Here is a 25,125-nt window from a genome sequence, read left to right on the forward strand (position 1 = left end):
TGTGTTTAATTCTTTGGGCTGTAAAAAGAAGGCATTAGGGCTGTTTATTTTGCTTATAAAGAGAAAAAAACCTTTATTAATATTTGATGCATGGATTTCAATAGTATGTATAAATTATACAAAAACTTGGTATCAGTATTTGCTTCCCTCCACTTTTTGAAGTGATGCCTCTCTCCTTAAGAATAACTTTTTGTTGCTGGATTGTTTTATTTTAGGTTACAAGGGGTGTGAAGAGAAAAGCAGATACAACAACTCCTACAACTTCCATAGTTAAAGCAAATAGTGAATCTTTTCCGACACTTACAGAAAATAAACCAGTGAGAACACCACCAGTAAAAGAAAATGTAGTGAAGAATGTGTTGCTGGAGTCTCAGCAACAGCATAAAGCTGTCAAGAGTGTTAAAGTAACGGAACAACTGAAGCACTGCAGTGAGATTCTTAAAGAAATGCTTGCAAAGAAACATGTATCCTATGCATGGCCCTTCTACAACCCCATCGACGCCAATGCTCTGGGGCTCCAGAACTACTACGAAATCATCAAAAACCCCATGGACCTGGGCACTATCAAGGTAGATGTAGCCTGAAAGGAGGAACTTTTTTCCTTTATTATAAAAGTAATACCTCATTGCAAAGAAATCGGAAAATCCAGAGTGTTTTTGAAGAAAATTAAGTTCACCTGAAGTGAATCCTTGGGATATTTTAAAATGCACGTTCTTATTTTCATGTACGCACACCCATTGACCTTTCCCCACAGCCTTTGGGTCACAGTACTTACTGTGTTATGAACATATTGAAATATGAGCTATTCTTTAGGAATATTGTATGTGTGTGTACATGTGTACACATGTGCACCAGGACTGGAAATTAAACTCAGGGCCTGGGTGCTGTTCCATAACTTTTCTACTCAAGGCTGGCCCTGTACCTCTTAGAGCCACAGTGCCACTTCTGGCTTTCTGGTAGTTAATTGGAGATAAGAATCTCACAGACTTTCTTCCTTGCTGGCTTTGAACCACAATCCTCATAGCTCAGCCTCTGTAGTAGCTAGGATTACAGGTGTGAGCTACTGGCACCAAGCAAGAATGTTTTTAATGATTGTATAATTCTAGATTGTCTTCTTTTGCTAAGACATTAATACAGTTTCAACTCTCTTCTTGTCTTTTATTGAAAGAGAATTTTCTGCTTCAGTGATAAAGATATTTTTATTGCTTACTTGGAAATTTTACAGTACAGGTGGAATTTATGTTCAATATGTTAATGTTAAGGATAACTACTTAACAGAACTGTAGCATCTTCAAAATCATTCACCATCTCAGTCCTCCTAAATGACTATTCACTATATGCTCATCTTCATTATTTTCTAGATGTTTGATTATTCTCCTTTTAAGATTTTTTTGAGACAGGGTTCTGGTGTATACTCTAGGCTACAATGATAACTGACTTGGTTTTTTTCTCAAACACCACTTACTTTATTTTTTATCTGCAATGAAAAGTTTATTAACATACTACTTGATTTTTTTAGTAAAAAATTACTTATTTTTAAAATTGTTATTGTAGAGTTAATATACAGAGGGGTTACAGTTACATGAATCAAGTAATGAGTAATGAGAATAATTCTTTTTGAACCATGTCTCATCTTCTGTTGCTTTCTCACAGTCTTTCCCTTCCATCCCCACAAGATATCCAGTTCATTTTCCACATAGTGTCCAGTGAGTATCATTGTTCTATTTGTTCATCCTTGTTCCACCTTTTACATGCCCTTCCTTCCCCTCCCAAATACAAACAATAAGCAAAAGGAAAAGAAAATAATAACAGAAATAATGGCAAGTAAAATGTCTTTCCATTTCTTGGAGTTCATTTCATAGAATATTATCATTTCATTATTATTTCATAGAATATTATCATCTGTATATAGCTATTGAGCATTTCTCAAACATTCCTATGTCTATCCTCCTTTGGCCTCTTTATGTTAATGACTAGAGTCCTATATAATTTATCCTGTCCTAGTGTATGTATGTGTGTGTGTATAAATATATATATATATATTTTTTTTTTTTAGTCATTCAGTGTATTTTTACTTGTAGATTTATATACACATTCTAGTTACCACAAATGAGGTAACCATGCAGTCTGTTTCTTTGGCTCTAGCTTACTTCACTTAATATAATTTTTTCCAAGTCTTTCCATTTCCTTACTAATGGTACAATATCATTCTTTCTGATGGATGAGTAGAATTCCATTGTGTATACATAGCACATTTTCTTGATCCTTTTTTCTGCTGGGGGATGTCTAGGTTGATTCTATATCTTGGCTTTGGTAAACAATGCTGCAATGAACATGGTTGTGCTGGTGGCTTTAGTGTGTCCTGGCTTGTGGTCCATTGGATAAATGTTTAGGAGTGGAATTGCTGAGTCATAGGGAAGCTCTGTCTTTGATCTTTTAAGGAACTTCCTACTGCTTCCAGAGTGGTTACCACTTGATTTTTGTTTGCCCTTGTTTCTTGCACTTTCTTCTTACTCTCTAGATTTGTTCTTTTCATTGAAATGCAATGAAACTCTCCTGAGACTTCAGTTTTTAATCCTGTATCTACCAGAATAATTTTGTCCTTATTTTACAATAATTGTGTTTAAATATAGAATTCTAAAATGATACTATCCCTTCAAACTTGTAAGACAGATTCTGACATCTGTGGCTGATGAGGTATCTGCTATCAGTCTACTTCTCATTCCTTCTAACATTTAAATTCTGAAAATAGGTTTTTTTTATTTTTATTTTTTTATTGTGAAAATACTGTACAGAGGGGTTACAATTACATGGGCAACATAATGAATACATTTCTTATCAAGCATTGTAGCCTCCTCCTTTGTTTCCCCTTCCCATCCCTTCCCAACCTCCCCCCGCCCCCCCCACCCAATCCTCCCCACTACACCACACACACACACCAAAGTTGTAAAGTTCATTTTTCGACATAACGACTTGTACATCTCATTGTTGCAATGGGTCCACCTGTATCCCTATTTAAACGATTTTTTTCCCCTTCCCCTCCACAAATGACACTGACATCAAATATAGTGAAAGCAGGGGGGAGAGACATACAAAACAACAAAGAAATAATCTTGTAAATGTGTTAGAAACAATCGCATGAAAGCAAAAAAAAACATTTGAATACATATCGTAGGGTTCATTTCCCTAACATCACCTTATCTGACCTTTTCTGCTTGACTTAGACATATACTAGTTATTGCAAATAAGGGAAACCATGGGACCTATGTTTCTTTGGGCCTGGCTTACTTCACTTAATATAATTTTTTCCAAGCCTTTCCATTTCCTAACAAATGGGGCAATGTCATTCTTTCTGATGGAGGAATAGAATTCCATTGTGTATATATTTTTAAACATCATCTTTACAAAACAACACTATCCTATTTTTCCCTCAATACCAGCTCAAGCTCATGAAAAGTGATGTGTTAGCCAAATCTTAAAGGATAAATAGAACTTCGTAATTTATAGGACACAAGAATGGGATCAGGAAATTTCGGGCAGGATCACAATTTGCATAATTGCTGTAAGGTGAAGAAATTATATTTACAATGTTATTTTGTGCCAACTTGAAGCACATGGAAAACCTGAATAGGGAGTGGATGAGACTGGAAGGAAAGGTGGGTCTTAAGACAAATCATTGTAAAGAAGCCAAGAATAGCTGGGTACTTGTAGCTCACACCTATAATCCTACCTGCTCAGAAAGCTGAGATGTGAGGATTGAGGTTCAAAGCCAACCCAGGCAGAAAAGTCTGTGAGATTCTTAACTCTAGTTAACCACCAGAAAACCAGAAGTGGTGCTGTGGCTCAAGTGGTAGAGCACTACTCTTGAGCAAAAATTCTGAGGGACAACATTCAGGCCCTGAGTTCAAGCCCCAGGACTGGCACAAAGGAAAAAAATATCACGAATAAAGTCTTCATATTTGATTTTTATATTTTTTTTCTAGCAGGAATGTACAAACTAGTTAGGAGGCTATAACAGGATTCCAAGAACAGAAAAAGAACATTCGTTCTCACTTGCAGATGATTTGACTGAATTGAATTTTGTTGTAAATACTATAACTTTTCCTTATTTTAGGGGAAAATGGACAATCAAGAATATAAGGATGCATATGAGTTTGCTGCAGATGTTAGATTAATGTTCATGAATTGCTACAAATACAACCCTCCAGATCATGAAATAGTGGAAATGGCTAGAATGCTTCAGGTGAGTTTTCACTTGTACACTGAAGGTGATTTTCCTCTAAATGTATTTTTAAAAATTCAGAGCTATATTCAAAAGATAAATAGTGCACACATTCCTAAATACAAAACTGCTTATGAATTACACTTTTGTCTTTTTTGGCATGTATTGTACATAGTAAGGGTTTCATCATGACATTTCCATATATGCAAATAATGTACGTTAACCATACCCATCCCTTTTATTATTCTTTCCTATCCTCACTACCTCTTCCCCTTTCCTCTCCCCTTCTACTTCCCTATTAGTCATGACACATTAATCATGACACTGATTTTTTTGATTTGTTTTGTTTCCCCCCAGCTTTGAGAGAAAGCATGATACTTTGTCTTTGTGGGACTGGTTTATTAAACTTAACCTTAGGATGATCTCCAGTTCCATCCATTTCCAACAAACAACATAATTTCTATTCTTGGCTGAGTAAACTCCATTGTATATATTTACTACATTTTCTTTATCTGTTCATCCATTGATGGGCACCTAGGTTGATTCTATAGTTTAACTATTATGAACAGTACTACAATAAATGTAGGTGTACAGGTATCTCTCTAGTCATCTGACTTTGATGGTTTTGGGTATAAACCCAGAAGTAGTAAAGCTGGAGTTGTAGTTTTAAATTTTTGAAGAACCTCTAGATGATTTCCACGAGTGTACTGATTTGCATCCCTTCCAGCAGTGACTTAGAGTCCAGTGACCCCTTCCTACCCCCATCCTCACCAGCACTTGTTTCCTTGATGGTGGCCAGTCTTACTGGGGTGAGGCAGAATCTCAGTGTAGTTTTGACTCATTTCATATTTTTGTTGTTGTTGTTGGACATGGGGCCTGAACTCAGGATGTGGGCACTGTCTCTGTTTGTGCTCAAGGCTAGCACTCTACCACTTAGAGCCACAGCACCACTTCTGGTTTTCTGGTGGTTAATTGGAGATAAGAGTCTCGCAGATGTTCCTGCTTGGGCTGGCTTTTAGCTACAATCTTCAGATCTCAGCCTCCTGAGTAGCTAGGCTTATATATGTGAGCCAACAACAACTGGCTATTTCATCAATTTTGATGGCTAAGGATGTGGAACATTTTTTCATGTATTTTATTGGCCATTTGTATTTCTTTTGAGAACCATCTATTCAGCTCATTTGCCCATTTAAAGATTAGATTATTTGTTATTTTGCTGTTTAATGTTTTGAATTCTTTACACTGGGTTTTAATACTCTTAACAAATGAATATCTTGGGGGGAAAGTTCCCCATTCTGTATATGGTCCCTTCACTCTGATATTTGTTTACTTTTCTATACCAATGCTTTTTATTTTTGTGCAATCTCATTTATCAGTCCTTACCCTTATTTTCCAAACCACTGGAGGGTTATCCTGAAAGTAATTTCCTGTGCTTATATTGTGAAGTATTTCTCCTATGTTTTCCTTAGTAGTTTCCAAATTTCAGGTCTTACATTAAGCTCTTCAATCGATTTTTTTTCCTACAGGTCAGAGACGGAGATCTAGTTTCAGGATTTTAGACGTGAATGTCTCGTTTTCCTAGCATCATTTGTCAGAAGAGCTGTTTTTTCTAATGTATGTTTTTGGCATTTCTGTCAAAAATTAAATAGCTGTAGCTATGTGGGCTTATTCCTAGGTCTTCCATTTGTCCCATTGGTCAGTGTATCTGTTTTTATGCCAGTACCATGCTCATTTTGCTGCTGTGGAGCTATAGTAAGTATTGTGATAACTCCAGTATTGTTCTGCTTACTCAGAGTTGATTTGGCTGTTCTGGGTCTTTTGTGTTTTCTTATTAATTTTAGGATCGTTTTTTTCCCTAGTTCTGTGAAGAATGTCATTAGAATTTTGATGGGAATTGCACTAGATTTGTCTTTTGATCCTCTTTTTTTTTTTTTTTTCTACTCTACTGGAGTTTGAACTCAGGCTCTTGCGTTTGCTACATAGGCACTCTACCACTTTTGAGCCACATCCTGGAACTTTTTAATATGTAGTGCTGGGATTTGAACTTTAGCCCTCATGTTTGCTAGGCAGCTACTGTTATCACTTGAGCCCTGGCTCCAGCCTTTGTCTTGTCTTTTGACTAATTTTTACATCATTTTATAGCAAATTATTTAATGAAGTTGCCCTATCACACAGAAGTTGGGGGAAATGTCTGACAGACTTTCCTGCCCAGGCTAGCTTCAAACCACAATTAGATCTCAGCTATCTGAGTGGATAGGATTACATCTGTGAGCCACAGGAGGCTGATCTGAAATACAGTTTTGTAAAAGTTGTTACTGCTGAATTAAATTTGAAATGCAGAATGCCTTTAACAGTATAATTTTCCACTATAGGATGTTTTTGAAATGCATTTTGCAAAGATTCCTGATGACCCTGTTGAGACCACACCCATATGTCACCTCCCACCAAATGCTTCCAAATCCCTTGGTAGAGGAAGCAGTAGTGATGCGTCCTCTGAAGATAACTCTTCCGAGGATTCTGAAGATGAGAGAGTCCAGCGTCTTGTAAAGCTTCAGGAACAGGTAACCAACCATATAGATATAATTTTAGATGTTCTTTCTAAGAGCTGCTGGTTTATTATATAAAATCCTTCTTGTAGACTTAAAGCTGACGGGCTGGGAAGGTGGCTCAGTGGTAGAGTGCTTGCCTTGCTTGCCTGAGGCCCTGGGTTCGATTCCTCAGCACCACATAAGCAAAAAGAAAAAAGCTGGAAGTGGTGCTCTGGCTCAAGTGGTAGAGTGCTAGCCTTGAGCTGAAGAGCTGAGGGACAGTGCCCAGGCCCAGAGTTCAGGCCCCATGACCGGACCCCCCAAAGAAAAAAAAATTATACTTAAAGCTGTTATATGTAATCACTTAGTACCTTTATATATATGTATATATATATATATATATATATATATATATACATATATATAGGCACATTTGTCATTTTAATTATCTTTCCTACTAAAATATCCAGATAGTCATAAATTTGTCTTATAAAAACAAATTCTGTTATTTACACTCCTAATCACAATTACTGAAATTTTTTTTACAAATTTGAGATCTTTTATGGATGAGAATTTGTCATTTACTATGAATGTGATAAAATGTTAATGTTCTCTGAGCTTGAGCTTAAAATATTAATAATTAAAATTTAGGCCACCTGGAAAATTCTTAAGCTGTTTTTATTATTTCTTTATGGTGCCTTACACATAAATCAAACCCAAGGCCTTATACAAGCTAGGCAGATGTTCTGCTACTACATTATATTCCAGCCCTGTTGGACTGTTTTTAGATGAATATTTTAGTTTATTAAAAATCATAAATGTTTAATGATTTTTTTTAAACTTTGTCAGCTTAATGCTGTTCATCAACAGCTACAGGTTCTGTCCCAAGTGCCTTTCCGTAAATTAAAGAAAAAGAATGAGAAGTCGAAAAGAGTGAAGAAAAGACAAAGAGTTAATAACAAAGATGAAAACCCAGGGAAAAATTGTAAGCAAATGAAACTAAAGGAAAAGCCCAAGAGCACGTAAGTCACCTTTTATGATGGCTTAGTAGAAGAATTATTGAGAATAAATTTTGGCTGGGTGTATAGCTCTATGGTAGAGCACTTAGCATACATAGGGCCCTGGGTTTAATCTCTATCACCTAAGTAAATAAATGAAATAATTTGACTTAGGTGCAATTTTTGTTTCCAGTCAGCCAAAGAAAAGGAAACAGCAGGTTCTAATGAAATCTGAAAATGAAGATAACGCTAAGCCTATGAACTATGATGAGAAAAGGCAGTTGAGTTTGGATATAAACAAACTCCCTGGAGATAAACTTGGCCGAGTAGTTCATATAATACAATCAAGAGAACCCTCACTGAGAAATTCCAATCCTGATGAGATAGAGATAGACTTTGAGACGCTGAAAGCATCCACACTAAGAGAATTGCAAAAATATGTTGTGGCATGTCTAAGGAAAAGACCACTAAAGCCTCATGGTATGTGTTTCTACATATTAATAAAATTCTGTTTTGGTATTTAAATTTCTTTGTTACACTCGTTTTTTTTTTTAAACTCCTAACCATCTAGCTAAGAAAATAACGCAATCCAAAGAAGAACTTCATGCACAGAAAAAGCAAGAGCTGGAAAAGCGCTTACAGGACGTAAACAATCAGCTGAATTCTAGAAAACGCCAAGTAAAACGTAGGTGGCAGTTTTTAAATGCTCCTCCTCTGACTGTTGAATGCTATTGGCACTTTACTGTATCTCCCTGCTTTGTAGCTGAGAAAACACCAGCATTGAAAGCAATTGGAAGTGGGTCCCGTCTGAGTGACAGCAGCAGCAGCAGCAGCAGTAGCAGTAGCAGCAGCAGCAGCAGCAGCACCTCCTCCCAGTCGGGAAGCAGCAGCAGCAGTGATTCAAGCTCATCGGACAGCAGCGATTCTGAACCAGGTTAGCGGTCCCTTACATGTACCTCTGTCTGTGGGACATTTTTTTTCTTGTAATATTGAGACTTAACATTTTGAAGAAGTATCTGTTCCTGGCCCAGAATCTCTGGTTTGAATACCATCCTTATTAATTAGTTGCATGTAGATTATTTTAATATTTTCCTTAAAAATGTATAAAATGAAATTTCATATTATACAGATGTGACTTGAAGGCTTGGTCCTGTTGGAAACCAATTTACTCATAGTGGAATAATCTCTTAGTAAATAATATCAGACCTTAAGACTAGAAAATGTCAGCTATAAAATACTGGTTTTCACATTTTTTAGACAATAAAAAGAGTACTTGAGGGACCTCTAAAAGTCTTCTCCATGATACTTCATTCTGATATTACTAAGTCTTGCTGGGATGCTGTGTTCTGAATTCAACAAGAATTAAGAAGCCAGGCATCTCAGACCCTGTAAAGTAGATTTTCACTTTGTTATTTTCTTTACTGTAGAATATTACCTTCCATCTATAGGAAAATAGATGGAAGTACCGTATTCTCTTACATAATTTATCAGTTGTGGCAAACTTACATCATCCATATTTTCCTTGTGTTTTTTCATTGACAGTTACATATCTGACAAGTCACTACTGCCCCAAAGACACTTGGCTTGGCAGTGATGCTAATGACCAAAAGTCAAATTCAGAATATAGGCCACTTCGTGGCCTAAAATTTACTTTATGTTAAATGAGATGTCCCTTGTTGTGAAATTCAGTTCCCTTTTTTAATAAAAAGATCCCACATGGCTACTCTTGACTTCAGGAATCCCTACCCTTTATATGTATGGAAAGCCCTCTTTTCTCTGGCTTAGTAGTCAGGGTCTGCTGTTTTTCTTTTGGTTCTATTTAATTTGCATTCCTGTGGTGCTGCTGTTTTTACATTTCTAAAGTATATAGCGATAAACAATTTTGTAAGAATAAACAATTTTTACTTTTGTTGGATTTGTCATACTACTAAATTTTAAAGTGAATTTAGGGCTGTGGATATTATACAGCATTTCTTTATATTTGACATCTAAGCACAAAGCAATACTGGAAAAATCTTGAGTTGCCTTTTAGTATTTTAAATTGTAATATCAATTGTAATTTCATCTAATAAAGCATTTATGGTCTAATAAGTTAGAGCATTTTGTCTTTTTATTTGTAGGATAAAACTTATTGTAACTATTAGTTTGAATTATTTAACTTAAATAATTCACTAAGGACTGAGATAAGACTCAAGTGGTAAAAATGCTTGTTTAGCAAACAGGAGGCCCTGAGTTCAGTACGCAGTATTGCCCCCTACAGATAAACACCCCTAAAACCAAATAATCAAATAATTCAAGAAATGCCTTGATTATAAGTGGGAAAATTCTGTATGTAGAGTTTTTAAATAAAGTACCTTCATTTTAATATGAATTATCACTTTCTGATAGAATATTATAATATGTTACCTGAGGGGAAGAATGGTTATCAGCTATCTGTTATTAAAATGGCACAATATCTATTTTTGTTTGCCTAATTTTCTAACACAATAGCTTCTTAGAATTTTAGAATTTTAATCTTAAAACACTGCTGAATATATTATGACTAATATTTTTAGTTAATGTCACCTTTCCCAAGTTAAAGGACTTACTTTCAGATATATATTCTTATTTCAGTTTGGGAGGAGTACATTTCTTTTTAAACATTGTTACCCCCTCTCTTATTTTTCAGGCCCAATCTTTCTACTTCAGACTAACATGTGGTCAGTCTGACTTCTAAACCGGTGTGTGCTTGCATGTGTGCATGCGTGCATGTGTGTGTGTGTGTGTGTGTGTGTGTGTGTGTTTTACAATACTGGGGTTTGAACTCAGTACCTTAGACTTAATTTGCTAGGCAAGCACTCTACCATTTGAGCCACCCTTCTAGCCCTTTTTTTCTGTTTCTTATTTTGAGGGAAGATCTAATTCTGTAGCCCAGGCAGCTTTGAACTCTCACTTCCTGCTTCAGTCCCAAGTGCTAGGATTACAAGCATGAGCCACCATATCCAGCTTAAAGATTTGTTAATAAATTTATTTCATTTTCCTTCCAAATTCTGGGAATGGTCAAACCTTGGTGTAGGCCAAGAAAAAACTAAGTACTGACCATATAGTCAGTCCCAATCTTTTTTTATTTTAATTTCATTGTAAAGGTGTTGTAAAGAGGAGTTGCAGTTACGTAATTAAGGTAATAATTACATTTCTTTTTGAACAGTGTTACCCCCTCTCTCATTTTTCAGTCTCAATCTTTCTACTTCAGACTGACATGTGATCAGTCTGCCTTCTAAACTGGTGCTATGAATTCTCTTGTTTGCTTGCTTGCTAAATTGCTTGCTTGCTTGTTTTAAGATGGGGTCTTAAATCTTTCTGTCTCAGCCTCACTAGTGCTAGGGTTATATGCCTGACTAGTCATTTATTTTTGAAATTTTAATTATTTTATTGAACATTCTATCCTGTTAACTTCAACTGTTCCATTAAAATATTTTAAGGCTCTTTACTTCTAGTGTACAAGCTATGAACATTTTTTACTTCCTTGAAAATAAGAATAAAAATTATAAATAGAAGTATTAAATTGTGAAAAATAACTAAGTCAGAACATGTTAATATAGTATCTATTGTAAATATAATAAAATCAACATTCTTATTCATGTACATGACATTCTCAAGTTTCAAGGTTAGGGGAAATAGATTATTTACTGAGACTTATGTAGTTTGTGAAAATTAGGGATATGAGTAAAAACCTTGCCTGTTGCATCATCTATTTTAAAAACTGAAAATATAAGATGTTATAGCTTTTTAATTATGATTTGTTCAAAACTGAAATTCACAGTGGAATACTGTATTTCAGAGTTCTAATTAATAAGTTTTGGTTATTCAAGATAGGAAATAGGAATATAATTTCATTTGTTTAACATTTTAAGGAAACTTTTCTGAAAGCTTTGATGACATATTTTCACATAGAAGAATATTAATCCTTAGTGATTTTTCAAAAAATTAATTTACCTTTTAGTACCTGTCTCACTGGTTGTTCAAACCAGTTGGATAACTGCAGGGTTGTTTTTTTAAAAACCAAGTCAAAACTTTTTAGAATTTTAGCTTTCAGGGACAGAATGCTACATAATCTTTTCTAACTTCCTAAAGATTACTGATTTGTTTTAAGACTAATATCCAGATGCTGTTTTAGTGTTGGCTTTCAGTCTCCATTACTTACATAGCTATTTCCCATCATTTCCAAGATTTAAAGTTTATATACTCTTGAAAAGTAAATATAGATAGACTGTGGGTTTCCAATGAAAGTTATATTTTAAAATCTAGGAAATTCCCTTAATTATCATTTCAAGCAAGATAATGTTTCCATGAACAAGCTGTGAATTAAATCCCAAAACCTTCAAAAGTGAAAATGAGAATCTATGGGCTAGAAGCAGTACTTCGTAACAAATTTCAATGAAGTTTGATTGGATCATTTGAATTATGTTTTTGACTTAAACACTTGCAACTTAGTTATGTGCCGTTAAGTCAAGAATATTTCACTAAGCATTGGTATAAAATATAAAAGCTTTTAAGATTATTTTATAACATTCTAAGTATCATTAAGTGTCAAATCAAAAATGTTGTAGATAAGTCTTAAAAATACAATTAATTCCCATGCATAAATTAACAAGAACTTCTCTTGCTCAACCATGGGACTACTCTGGGGTAATAATATAGAGGGGAATATAATTAGTCGCTTTAATCCTATGATCGATAAAATTACTGAGAAAAAAATCACATGGAGCAGTTGATCAATAGTAGTGCTTTTTATCAAAACCTGAGAGGAGTCTGGCCCCAGTGGATCATGCCCATAATCCCAGCTTCTCAGGAGGCCAAGATCTGAGAATCAAGGTCTGAAACCAGCCCAGATAGGAAACTCAATGAGACACTCTAGAAGTGGCAGTGGTTCAAGTGGTAGAGTACTGACCTTGAGCACAAAAACTCAGGAACAGAACCCAGGACTCCCCCCCACCCCACACACACGCACACAAAAGTTATAGGAAATAACTCCAGGAACTATAAATATAAACTCACATACTTGAATAATGAGATATTAAATACTTCAAGATGTGTTTAATTTTATCCTGAAGAAATTCAATGGTTGTGACAAAAATTTACTTTTTCTTTACTTGAATTTTTCACTCAGCTCTTGGGTTTTGTTTGCTTTTGTTGGCATTACTATACTGCTCAGTGAGTGAAACTTATGAGTTCTTAAAGATGATATTTCTTTTTTAATCATTCTTATTTAATGGTGACTTGAAAGTTAGAATAAAGTAATTTGTCATTTTAGTACGCTAAAAAGTACTTTTCTATAGAAGTGACAAGAATAACTGAAGTTCCTCACTAATTAAAGTATATTGTTTCAAAGAACTAGAAGGATAAAAATTCAAGGACTGGAGTTTCAAAAAAGTGCTTTTCACATATTGAGGTCTACATGGAGGTATAAGTTCTAGAGAAACAGGGGTCATTTCTGTCCCATACATTTTTATATGTTCTACTCAAACTGCACTCCTGAAATAAACAAGCTGCCTAGAATATTATTTCTTAACATTGCTAGCACATTATAATCAATCACTTATAGAGTATTAATGTTAGCCCTCGAGATTCTAAGGTACTACCATGTTTGAGAACCATTGGTCTAGAGATTTTTGTTTGTTGTTTGTTGCTTTCTACTTTCTAACTCTAGTTGAAAGGCCTTTAGAGAAATTAACAAGCAGTTTATAATTGTTTTATTCTTTTTTTTTTTTTTGGATCAGGTTGTGGGGCCTGGACGCTGGTGCCTGTGCTATCTATGGGTATAGAGTTTCTGTTTTGTAAGACGAGCAGACTTTTTATTGGCAGTGGTGGTGGTTGTGGGGTTTGAACTCAGGGCCTAGGTGCTGCCCCTGAGCTTTTTTTTTTGGGGGGTCCGGTTGTGGGCCTGAACTCTGGGCCTGGGTACTGTCCCTCATCTCTTCAGCTCAAGGCTAGCACTCTACCACTTGAGCCACAGCGCCACTTCTGGCTTTTTTCTTATGTGGTACTGAGGAATCGAACCCAGGGCCTCAGGCATGCAAGACAAGCGCTCTACCACTGAGCCACCTTCCCAGCGCAGTTGTTTTATTCTTAATGTAAAGGGTACTACCAAACATTTCAAGGAAAATTCTAAAACATTCTTTAAAGGGAGTGAATTTTTTAGTATAAAACCGATTGCTTACTATTTACCAATAGAGCATGGTTTGGCTGATTAGTTTGGGCAAATAATTTATGTTTGGACCTGCTATCTTTCCTCTACAATAAGGAAGTGGAACCATTAACTAGATAACGACTTCCAATAACTTTGTTCTAACGTGTCCCTCCTAATAGAAGTATATGTTTTACTAATTAAGAATCTGTAGTCATTATATGTGCTGTATATGATATCCTGTTCTATTTTTGCATAAGGACATTGAATTCCTGTTCAACTTTTCAGTATTTGTTGATAATATTTGGGATGTCTAGAGCATCTGTCTCAATGATTTGATAGGTGATGAATATATTAAGATATTAAGTAAATCTTTTAAGCAAATCTCCACAATCCCAGGTTTTTAAAAAACAAATTCTAAATGATAAAGTTTTGACATAGTTTAAATAAAAGCTTCATAATCAAAGATTTTTATATTGAGTTTTTTGGGAGGTATGAAATTTGAACACATCCTGAAATACCTAACATTCATTTGGTTAGTAGATTATTTGTGCTACCCAGGCTGATCCTCTTAAGGTAGGTATTACAATCCCCAGAGAAATGAGCTGATAATGTTTATAGTTTCTTAATTGTTCTTAATTTAATTTAATTTATGTTTTCCAGATTGGCAGATCTTCTTTATTAACTGAAATATGATCTTAAGCCTAACAACAAAAGCATAATTATATACATATTTATGTGTATATATATACATATTTAATTCCAAAGGCCAAGAACTCATAAATAAATATATGCAGTTTCAATTTATTATTTTCTTAGAAAACAATTGTATGAAATTAGAATAAGAAGCAAAGTGCTAAGTTATAGGCTATCATTTTTAACCTATATTTATAATACATAGTATACAAAGTGGTTTTGATATATGACACCTTTTACCACCATATTCCAATTCTGAGGAACTAATTTTTATAAAAATTAGTTCAAAGCTTAGTTTTACAGATCAGAAAACTAAGTTAATAATATGGTATGTCATTTTTGTTTTATGTAGGAGTTTATGCTGTAGTTTAGATGTGTGTTTGAATAATTGAAATAGATGTATAAATGTATATAACCTATATGATATTAATGAAGTCTGTTTGCTTTTTGTTCAAAGCTGAAACAGTAATTTCTTCTTTAAATGTGAAGGCTACCTGGATCTATCCTTCATCTTCTCATTTTGTATCCTAATCTCTTCCCCTTCTATCTAACTTACCAACACTTAAATAATACTTAGCTGAGTGGCATTAAGATGCTTTATGTCATTTTAAACACTTGAATTCTTTAAAGCACAGAATTGAGTGGCATTTAGCAATTTTAACAATGTTCAGCATCAAACATTTTAGGAGAGGAAAGAGCAGTAACACATCCAGTGGAAACTGATGGCATTTCAGGAAGCAGAAGGTAATTATTAACATTGGAATTTTTTAAGTCTAAATAATATTTGGTGTTAATCAGCCTTGGCTCCCTGGAGCCTGAAGCAGATAACACTGAGGTGGTTCATGAATGCTGACTCGAAAAGATGGATCGAGGCAGTAACTAGAGGATTGGTGCTTTACCACACTTAATGATCCAAGAGTATAGCACAGAATCAATAGCAGAGCAATCAGAGGGGGGCACATATTTGTACTCTTTTTTTTTTTTTTTTTTTTGGTCGGTCATGGGGCTTGAACTCTGGGCCTGGGCCCTGTCCTTCATTTCTTTAGCTCAAGGCAAGCACTCTACCACTTGAGCCAGAGCATCACTTCCGGTTTTCTGGTGGTTAATTGGAAATAAGAGTCTCATGGACTTTCCTGCTCAGACTGGCTTTGAACGGCGATCCTCAGATCTCAGCCTCCTGAGTAGCTTGGATTATAGGTGGCTGGCCATATTTGTACTCTTATCAGAGTGAAATCTCTTTATTATATCTACTTTTACTGTCAGTGTCAGCCATGTAGGTATTTCTAAAGGTTAAAGAGATAAAAACACATTTGTTGTGATGTAATTGAAAAGCAAAATAGCTCAGAAATTGAGGATTAACTAGATGAGATCTTCAATACAGTATTTAGCAGGCAGAACAAACCTGGCCACAGAAGTCAAATAGCTTCACTTAATAAAAACTGTATCCTCTCAGATAAATAACTTACCCTTCTCTTATGGAAAATTCTTAATTATTTTAATTAAACCTCCAATAGTTCTATCTATGGCTTTTTAAGTAAAGCACAATTTTAGAAGAATTAGTATTACTTGTTTGAAACCTTAACCTGTTCTTTTTTAAACTGTCATTTGCTCGAACTCTTTACTGTGAAGTAATTCTTTGTTTTTTGCCTGAATTTAATCCACAATGGAATTTACGAATGGCTGATTGTTCCAAAGAAATCCCTTTAGAAATTTTGGCTAAATCAAATAGAGCAAACACCTGTGACTGTAAGAAATCACCACTTCCTTCCTAATATGGAAAAATTGTAACTTGGTAGTTTTTTTAAGCTGAAAAATGTTGAAATCGTTATCTATATACATTTGCAGAAATGCGTAAATTTACTGAAGCAAAACAGTGTGATGCACCTTCTAAGGAGAACACAAAGGTAAGCTAATTCTTCCACCTATTTGTACCTTAGAAATTAAATCAACATGTGCACTCCAGCTCACTGGCATAAAAATAGCTTTCTTTAAAACTGTTTTTCATTTGTTTTGTGTTTGCTGTGTGTGTACTCCTAGCACTCAAAGATTTCTTCCTAAACAAAGCTATTGTATGGAGAACTATTTGGCTTATTTTTCTAATAAAATACACTTGTTATATAAAGAGAACTGATTCTGGAAATTTCAGTTTAACTCTGAGTATCTAAATACAAAGGACCTGCCTTGGTGATCCTCATTGTGCACATAGGAGAGGCATATGCACAGTAAGGTGAACTTTCTTAACAAAAGTGAGGTGGAGAATAGTAGATAAAGATTATAATCAGTAACTATCAACTTTAGCACTCCTATTTTGATTAGAAGTTCACATGAAGTCAATTTATTTTTACTAATTCAAGTTGTAACCCTTATATGAAATTTTTGTCCTGTGTACTGACCCCCCAGTAAAGAATTACAGTAAATTTATGTGATCACACCTAAGTAGGTTAAGGAAATACAATAATAAACAATAGTTCTAAAAGAATTCTAAGCTGTGAAAAGGGAAATAAGGCTTGGTAGCTCATGCTGTAATCCAGCTACTCAAGAGGCTGTGAGGATCTGGTTCAAAACCAGCCCAGGCATAAAAGCTGAAAATAGAGGGCTGTGGCTCAAGTGTTAGAACTCTAGCCTTGAGCAAAAACTTCAAAAACAATACCCAGCCTTGAGTTCAAACCTCAGGACATACACACATACACATACACATACACACACACACACACACACACACACACACACACACACATTATATGATAATGTTGTAATAATCTGTACTTTTTTAAGAAAATGAAACAAGAAAGAATGTATACATCCTGAAGGGGAGGAATAGGTTTCTCAGAGGAAGAAATGCTTGAAATGGACTTTTAATGATTAGTATAATGACATACAAATTAAGGACTTCTTTTTTTAAACAAAAGTAATAGTGTAGGTGAAAAGAGACCACTAAGGCACATCAGTTATATTCAGGGAAATGCAGCAGTTGAGGGAATTTGTAAGAGTTTAAAGAGATAAAACAAGGAGGGTGCTGGACACCCAAGTGAAGTATGCTAGGCTTACAATAGGGGAGCTTGCACAGAATCAATAACCAGATAATCAAAGGGGAATATATTTGTATTTCAACAGAGTGAGATCTTTGTTATATCTACTTCTATTGCTAGTGTCAACAATAACTTGGTAGGTAGAAATGAGTTCTCATAAAGCTCTTATTTATAGCTGGTCTATCTTAGTTGTAGGCTTTAGAGAAATCAAAACATGTCAAGGTATGAAGGAATTCTGAAAGCATTTCTATGAATGCCATTTTTATGACTCATGTTGGCCAATGTTTTTAAAGTTTCACTTACTGAGGAATAAAATACCCATTTAATTTTTTTTAAAAGTGGACATATACTAGTTTCTATATTGACAAATGAGTGGATGTATTTGTATATTTTAGAAAGTGATTATTGATGTTTTAACCCTGAATATTTGACTTCATATTTGGTCTATATTGTTGCTGATATAAGCCTTCCTTTGGCATTCGTTTTACTCAGCTTGGTGTAAATATTATTTGTAGACTTGCCTTGTTTATTTACTTGCTCCAAACTCTTTATTAGATGGAAGAGAAAGAGTGTTTCATATCTGTATTTCTACAACTTAAAGCTTAGTATAATGTTACTTAGCATAATGTTACTGTAACTTAGCTTGCCACTGAATAGGCATAAAATTTTAGGCAAGTTGCTTCCACTATTTCTGAGTCTTATTGTAAATCATAAATGGAAATAAAAATGTTCTTCTATGCCACATGATGACTTAAGTTATTTAATCTTTCTAAACCTTAGTTTCCTCACTTGGAAGATAGAAATATTTGTCCCTTAAGGTATTACCTATGTCAGTAGCTAAGGTGGTATTCAAATTATATTCTTATCCTTGTGTTTCTGATCTCTTGTGTTGTTAAAACTCTGAAATATCTAAGGTAACTTTATCTTTATCTAGAAGATACAATCTTCTGTGCAAGATACAAGCTCTGCTGAAGCAGCTCTTGCTCAGCAGACCACACACCCGTGTGGAGTACCAGTGAACCATCACCAGCCAGTACATATTTACCCAGGCTTAGAACATCCACAGGCTATGGAGACCAATGTGCCTATGCAGAGCCACCCTCTTTTAGGTAAGAAACCAACAACTAAACAATTATGACTGAGAAAATGACTGTGTATGAAAATACCAAGGCCATCATCAATGTTACACATCGGGAAATACTAAAAATTATAACTCATAAGTTCCAGGTGGAAATCATTGAGGTATAATACTTAAAATTACCTATGTCAGCTGGTCATGTCCTCTGTAACCCCAGCTGCTCAGAAGGAAGGAATAGGAGGATTGTAATCCAAGACTGCAGTCCTCAAAAAGTTAGCCTATCTAAAAGACAGGCTGGTCATGGTTTAGGGAACCTTTTCTTTCATCCCCAACCTCTATCAGGCTATATAAGACCCACAAAATCAGTTGGTACATGACAGGGCAGACATACATCTATGCTTCCCTTTGGCCAACTGAGGCCCATCTATCTACCTGAATTGATAATTTTGTATGGTCCACAAATATTCAAATGACCCTTGTCAGGAAAATATTTCCAATCCCTACTCCCACATACAAGGAGGTGGATATGGAGGATTGAAGCCCAAGACCAGCACAGACAAAAGTTTGAGACCTTATCTGAAAACTGAAACAGTAAAAACGAAAGAGACAGCAAGGTGTCAGATTAGAAGAATCCCCATTTTTTACTCCCTGCATACATGAGAAGAGTCAGGTCACTGGAACCATATTCCAAAGAGAGAAAGAAAGGAAGAGCAGAGAACCAGGAATTACAAGAGTCAGGTGCCAGTGGCTCACAACTATAATCCAGCTACCTGATTTGAGGCTCAAGAATTCAATCCCTAGAGCCTAAAAAAGAAAGAAAGAAAAACGCAAAAAAAAAAAACCCACAGTAGAAAACCTTATCAGAATATAGAAAGCTGAAAATAGTGTCTGGGACCAAAGACAAAGAAGAGGAATTAGATTGAACAATGACAGAAAAATGCTAAGAAAATATGAGTAGAACATGCAAGACCACTGGGAAACCATCAAAAGACCAAACCTATGAATCATGAGCATAGAAGACACAACAAACTAAAGGTACAGAAAATGTATTCAACAAAATAATAGTCAAAGACATCACAGAAAAAGAGAAGGTTGTCTAGGTTCTGGAGGTTTTCAGAAAACCAAATAGGCAAGAGGAGAAAACATCCCTAGACACAGCATAATAAAAGCATTAAATATATATAAATGAGTGGATCAGCGGTAGAGTGCTTGCCTTGCATATATGAGGCCATGGGTTCAATTCCTCAGCACCACATAAGCAGAAAGAGCTGGAAGTGGCGCTGTGGCTCCAGTGGTAGAGTGCTATCCTTGAGCTGAAGAGCTGAGGGACAGCGCCCTGGCCCAGAGCTCAGGCCCCATGACCGGCAAAAAAAAAAAAAAAAAAAGAGAGAGAGAGCGAAGCAATAAGCCACATAAAAAGACAAAGCCTTAACAGATGTTTTCAACAAAAAATTCTAAAAGCAGAGGGCATAAAATGTTATGTTCCACACAAATATATTCACAACAAATACCAATAGAATACTTATACTGAACTGGATAATCTAGAATAAATGCATACATTTTTAGGTGCAGAATTGAGCCATAAGATACACACAACTTAAACAGATCTGTAACAAATAACAAGGTTAAAGCAGTAATAGTCTCATTTACACATTCTGTCAGACCTTAAGAACCAGCACCTCGAGCTATTCTATGCACTAGAAAGGGAAGGAATGTTACTAAACTCATTTTATAAAACTAGCATTACTGTTGCTGAAACTGGATGACACAACAAAATATTATAGGCAATTTCCTTGACAAATGTAGGCACAAAAATTCTTGATAAAATTCTTACAAGTAGAGCTCAACAAGACAAGACAAGTTTTTACATTATGATCAAGTTGGTTTCATTCCAGGGATGCAAGAATGGTTCAACATACACAAACCACGTAACAGATTCAGGACATCATATGGTCATCTCAATAGACTTAAAAGAGGTTTTTGAAAAAATTCAACGTCCTTTCATGATAAAAAAAATCTAAAATTAGGAATAGAAGGAACATACTGGAACATAATAAAGGCTATGTATAACAAACCTATGGCCAGCATCATACTACATGTAGAAAAACAAATTATTTCCCTTAAATTCATGAATGAGACACAATGTTCAATCTTATTCACTATAATACTGGAAATCCTAGCCAGATCAATAAGCAAGAGAAAGAAAGATCCTAATAGGAAAGAAACAAATCAAATTGTTCCTGTTTGCAGATTTTATAATCCAACATTTAAAAGACTCTAAAGATTACATCCCAAACTCCTTTATCTTTTATATAATTTTGGTAATGTAGAAGAATAGAAAATCACATACAAATATTGAATAACATTTTTATATACCAATAGTGAACAAGCTGGGAAATAAATTAGGAAAAAATTTATGCACAACATCCTTATGAATAAACTTAAGATATGAAAGATATCTAAAGCAAAACGCATAAGACCTTGAAGAAAGAATACACCAAAAGATGGTGGACTGACATATAACTAATGTTGTGAAAATGGTTATACCACAAAACCCAGTACAAATTCAATGTAATTCCCATTAAAATCTCATTGTCATTCTTCACAGAAATAGAAAATTCAACCCTAAAATTCATATAGAAACATGAAACTAAATATCAAAAGTAATCCTAAGCAAAAATAATAATGCTAGAAACATCAAAATATCAGACTTCAAATTATACTACAGGGCCACAGTTTTAAAAAAAAAAAAACAGCATAGTATTGGCATAGAAATAGACATGAAGCCATTTGGGACATCCTAGAAGATGCAGAAATCCACACAGCTACAGCCATCTGATTTTTTTTTTTTTTACAACAGAGCCAAATTGTGTGTGTGTGTGTGTGTGTGTGTGTGTGTGTGTGTGTGTGTGTGTGTGCGTGCGTGCATGCGTGTGCGCGCGCACAAGCGCATGCCTGCGTGTGCACCCATGTGTGGCAGAGAGGGGACAAATGGTTCTGGGAAACATTATTATCTTCATGTAGAAAACTCATCTCTATTTCTCACTCTGTACAAAAATTAATTTAAAACAGATAAAGTATATTTTTTCTTTTTTCCCCCTTTTTTTAGTTTTGGCAAGGGTTTACTTCATTATGAGAGGGTTAAAGGAAAGAGAAATGGAAAAGAGAGGAAAAATTTTCCCAGGCAGGAAAAGAGAGTTGAAGACTCAAAAAATGGATCAATTATCTTATTGTAAGATCAGTGTTAAGATCATGTGTTTAGCATGACAAAGCCTGGGTTCAATTCCCAGCACTTAATACCAAACAAGAAAGAAAGAGATTGGCTGCCTGACAAACAGACAGACTATAAGGCAGGAAAAGGACACCCAGGAGGAAGAATAAACATCCAAATGATGGAATGCTTATATCCACCATTTTCTGGAAATAAAAATCATATATTCAGAGAGACTATGAAGATACCGTTTATGGGTCGCAGTCTACTTTGACACCAGTATATCTGGACCAGGATGCTCTGTATGCAGTGAGGAACTTTGAATTTGTTTTGAGCAGTTTATTTTTTTTTTTAATTGAAGAGGTGAATAAGTTTGAAGACTGATTAGTAAAAGACTGGAGGAAAGTGGCTACTTTTACTAGTGTATGTTTGAGACAAGTATTGCCTTGAAAAGGAAGGTAATGAAAAACAATGGTAATAATGCACATGAGATGTTCCTTTAAGGAAGAATAGACATTGAAAGTCTCTTCAGAAAGGATGAGTCTATTGTATCATCTTAGATTGTGTTGATGTATTGCTGGTTTCATTCTACTGTACTTTGTAAGATATTCATTCTACTGTAATATTTGCTAACTGTGGGTGGCGCTATGTCCAAAGGAAATTGTACATGTACATATCCAACCTGTAAAAAGAAATTTACCTTTCCAGAGTAATGTAAATCAATGTAAATCAATTTTATTTACATAATAATTTTTTTTTTTTACCAGTCTTGGGGATTGAACTTTGGCTTAGGTGCTGTTCCTGAGCCTCTTTGTGCTGAAGGCTAGTGCTATCTACCACTTGAGCCACAGTACTGCTTCGAGCTTTTTCTGAGTAGTTTATAAGAGTAGTTGGTAAAGAGTCTCAGGAACTCTCCTGCCCAGGCTGTCTTCAAACCGTGATCCTCAGATCTTAGCCTCCTGAGTAGTTACGTGTTACAGGTGTGAGCCACCGGCACCCACCTTGAAAATCACTTTTTATCTTACAATTAAATGCCTGGTAAATTTATGCTGAAATTTTCATATTGAAGTAAGTTTTCATATTGAAAATAATTCCGACCCTAGTTCTCTTCTATCCCCGCATTTCATGTCCCCACAAAATGGGAATTTTTCTTGCTAAGCAGAACTTTTTAGCCAAATTGTTAATAATATTTTCCTTATAATTCATTGTATTCCTATCACATAAATATCTCCACTGAATTGTATTTTTTAAAAAGAAATATCAAGGTTGTCATAAACAAATTGACATGGCAAATGAGAAGGCAAATCAAGTATTTGCCAACTTATAGAAGAAGTAACAAATTTGTATGTGATAATATCTAAAAGAAGCAAAAGTAAAATTTAAAGAGACAAGGGAGGCAGAATGAACTGATATTTTTGACAGATGCATATTTTACAGAATAAATGTTACTTGAGTTGAGGATTAGAGGAGAAAAGAAGAGTTTCCTATCTAGGGACTGGTAGGCATTCTAGACAAAGGAAACAGAGTTATGAGAAACTAATAATTCAGTGACTGAAGTTTTAGTTGGATTATCAGGAATATGGAGAGAAAAGTTTGAAACAACAAATGAGGTGCAGATAATAGAGAACTTTAAATCTAGATGCTTTTGACATAAATGAAAAAGGTATAGGTAGTGTGCGTCCAGGAGGGTTTTGTTTTGTTTTAGTTTTTACTTTTTGGTGGTACTTGGGTTTGAACTTAGAGCTGTGTACTTTCTTTTCTTTCTTTTTCCCCACCTCATGTCTCTTCGTTCACTACAGACCAGGCACAGAGCCTGGGCCAAGGTGTATATGGGGTAAGTTTACTCTGCCCCTTGCTTGATTCAGTGTAAGAATACCACCTGTGGTAAACACCAGAAGGCCATCTCTGCACTTTCCACCTTTTGAGCCATGCCTCTAGTTCTTTTGTTTTTTTCTTATTTTTCAAATAGGATCTTGCTTTTTGCCTGTAAGATTCCATCTTTTGTTAACCAGCAAAATGCTAGATGGGAGGCCTGGCTCAAGTGAGAGCAGCAGCTTATAAGCAAGAAAGACAAGCAAAAACTTGAGGCCCTAAGAGGATCAGAGCCCCAGTACCAGTGCAAAACATAAAAACAACTCTGCCTCTGTAGTTTATCTTCACCAACAGTAATAAATAAAATATTTAATTGGAAGTTTAAGAATTAATGAGTCCCTCGGTTCAATCCCCAGCACCCCCCCCAAAAAAAAAGCACAGAAAGGAATAGTACAATTTAATATTTTGTTTTCTTCATGTAAGAGGGTCAAAAGTTTTTGCATTTCTTTTTTGTTTTTTGTTTGCATTTCTTAACCCCTGCCTGGCTCACTAGCTATTATAACCAGCTATGTCTGATAATTTGCTCTTTGCTATATTTGTTCTCAGATTAGCTACCCAGTCAGTGTTTTTCTCTGGAAGCCTACTATATCCTGTTCTTCCTAATTGAGTTACTGGTGGGGAAACAAACTAGTCATGACTAACTAAGCCTAATTAAGACCTACCTCTCGAGCTGAAATCAGAACTGTACACACCAGGACAGATAAGTAGATTTTTGTGGGTCAATCACAATGTCAGCTATTTTTCATGCTGACCACAACAAAAACAGTGACAGAAAGGAAACCAAGAAGTCGCTTTCAATTGAGAAATATTTAATTTTGTGCTATAACAAGTCCCTGATTTAAAAAAAAATACACCAAATTGAAGATGCATTTAAAAAGTCCTTTTATTTGTATAGTGTCCTACCAGGAAGGAAAAAGAAAATCAAATCCTAGATAAATATACCGAAATAGTTTGATTGTACCATTCTAAAATGTGTACTTCTAGGTGATTCTGAAGTCTTGAATGGCCCCACAGTGGTGCATCCATCTGATGACAATGGCCCAATGGTGTTAGACTCTGAATGTCAAGTTCCTGTGCAGAAGGTAAAACATCATGTTTTCACTTGTTATGGTGAAGGGATTTAAAATAGAGTAAGAACTGAAGAAGGTGGGCTGGGAATTTGGCTTAGTGGTAGAGTGCTTGCTTAGCATGCAGGAAGCCCTGGGTTCAGTTCCTCAGTACCACATAGAAAAGGCCAGAAGTAGCACTGTGGCTCAAATGGTAGAGCATTAGCCTTGAGCTGAAGAGCTCAGGGACAGTGCCGAGGCCCTGAGTTCAAAACCAAG

At 35.3% G+C, this 25,125-nt stretch overlaps 1 protein-coding gene and 1 non-coding gene across 7 annotated transcripts in view; one reads left to right on the forward strand and one right to left on the reverse strand.

The window, feature by feature from the left end:
- Positions 1 to 25,125, forward strand: part of Brdt (bromodomain testis associated) — a 52,191-nt gene that overhangs the window by 15,550 nt on the left and 11,516 nt on the right. For 4 of the 6 annotated variants that reach the window (XM_070007639.1, XM_070007642.1, XM_070007641.1 and 1 more), the window contains exons 7-15: positions 216 to 569; positions 4,115 to 4,243; positions 6,595 to 6,783; positions 7,600 to 7,772; positions 7,942 to 8,228; positions 8,320 to 8,682; positions 16,456 to 16,514; positions 18,574 to 18,748; positions 24,785 to 24,882. In XM_070007639.1, coding sequence (XP_069863740.1) covers positions 216 to 569; positions 4,115 to 4,243; positions 6,595 to 6,783; positions 7,600 to 7,772; positions 7,942 to 8,228; positions 8,320 to 8,682; positions 16,456 to 16,514; positions 18,574 to 18,748; positions 24,785 to 24,882 — 1,827 coding nt within the window. The remainder of the gene's footprint in view (positions 1 to 215; positions 570 to 4,114; positions 4,244 to 6,594; positions 6,784 to 7,599; positions 7,773 to 7,941; positions 8,229 to 8,319; positions 8,683 to 16,455; positions 16,515 to 18,573; positions 18,749 to 24,784; positions 24,883 to 25,125) is intronic. The other 2 variants (XM_070007643.1, XM_070007644.1) reach the window with 1 other exon arrangement.
- LOC138817384 (small nucleolar RNA SNORA51) lies at positions 23,705 to 23,829 on the reverse strand. The gene has a single exon (XR_011368841.1). It is a non-coding gene; the product is annotated as a small nucleolar RNA SNORA51 (small nucleolar RNA).

The sequence above is a fragment of the Dipodomys merriami genome, unplaced genomic scaffold (genome assembly GCF_024711535.1).
Source record: "Dipodomys merriami isolate MVZ:Mamm:240054 unplaced genomic scaffold, mDipMer1.0.p SCAF_7, whole genome shotgun sequence".
NCBI classification, from domain to species: Eukaryota; Metazoa; Chordata; class Mammalia; order Rodentia; family Heteromyidae; genus Dipodomys; species Dipodomys merriami.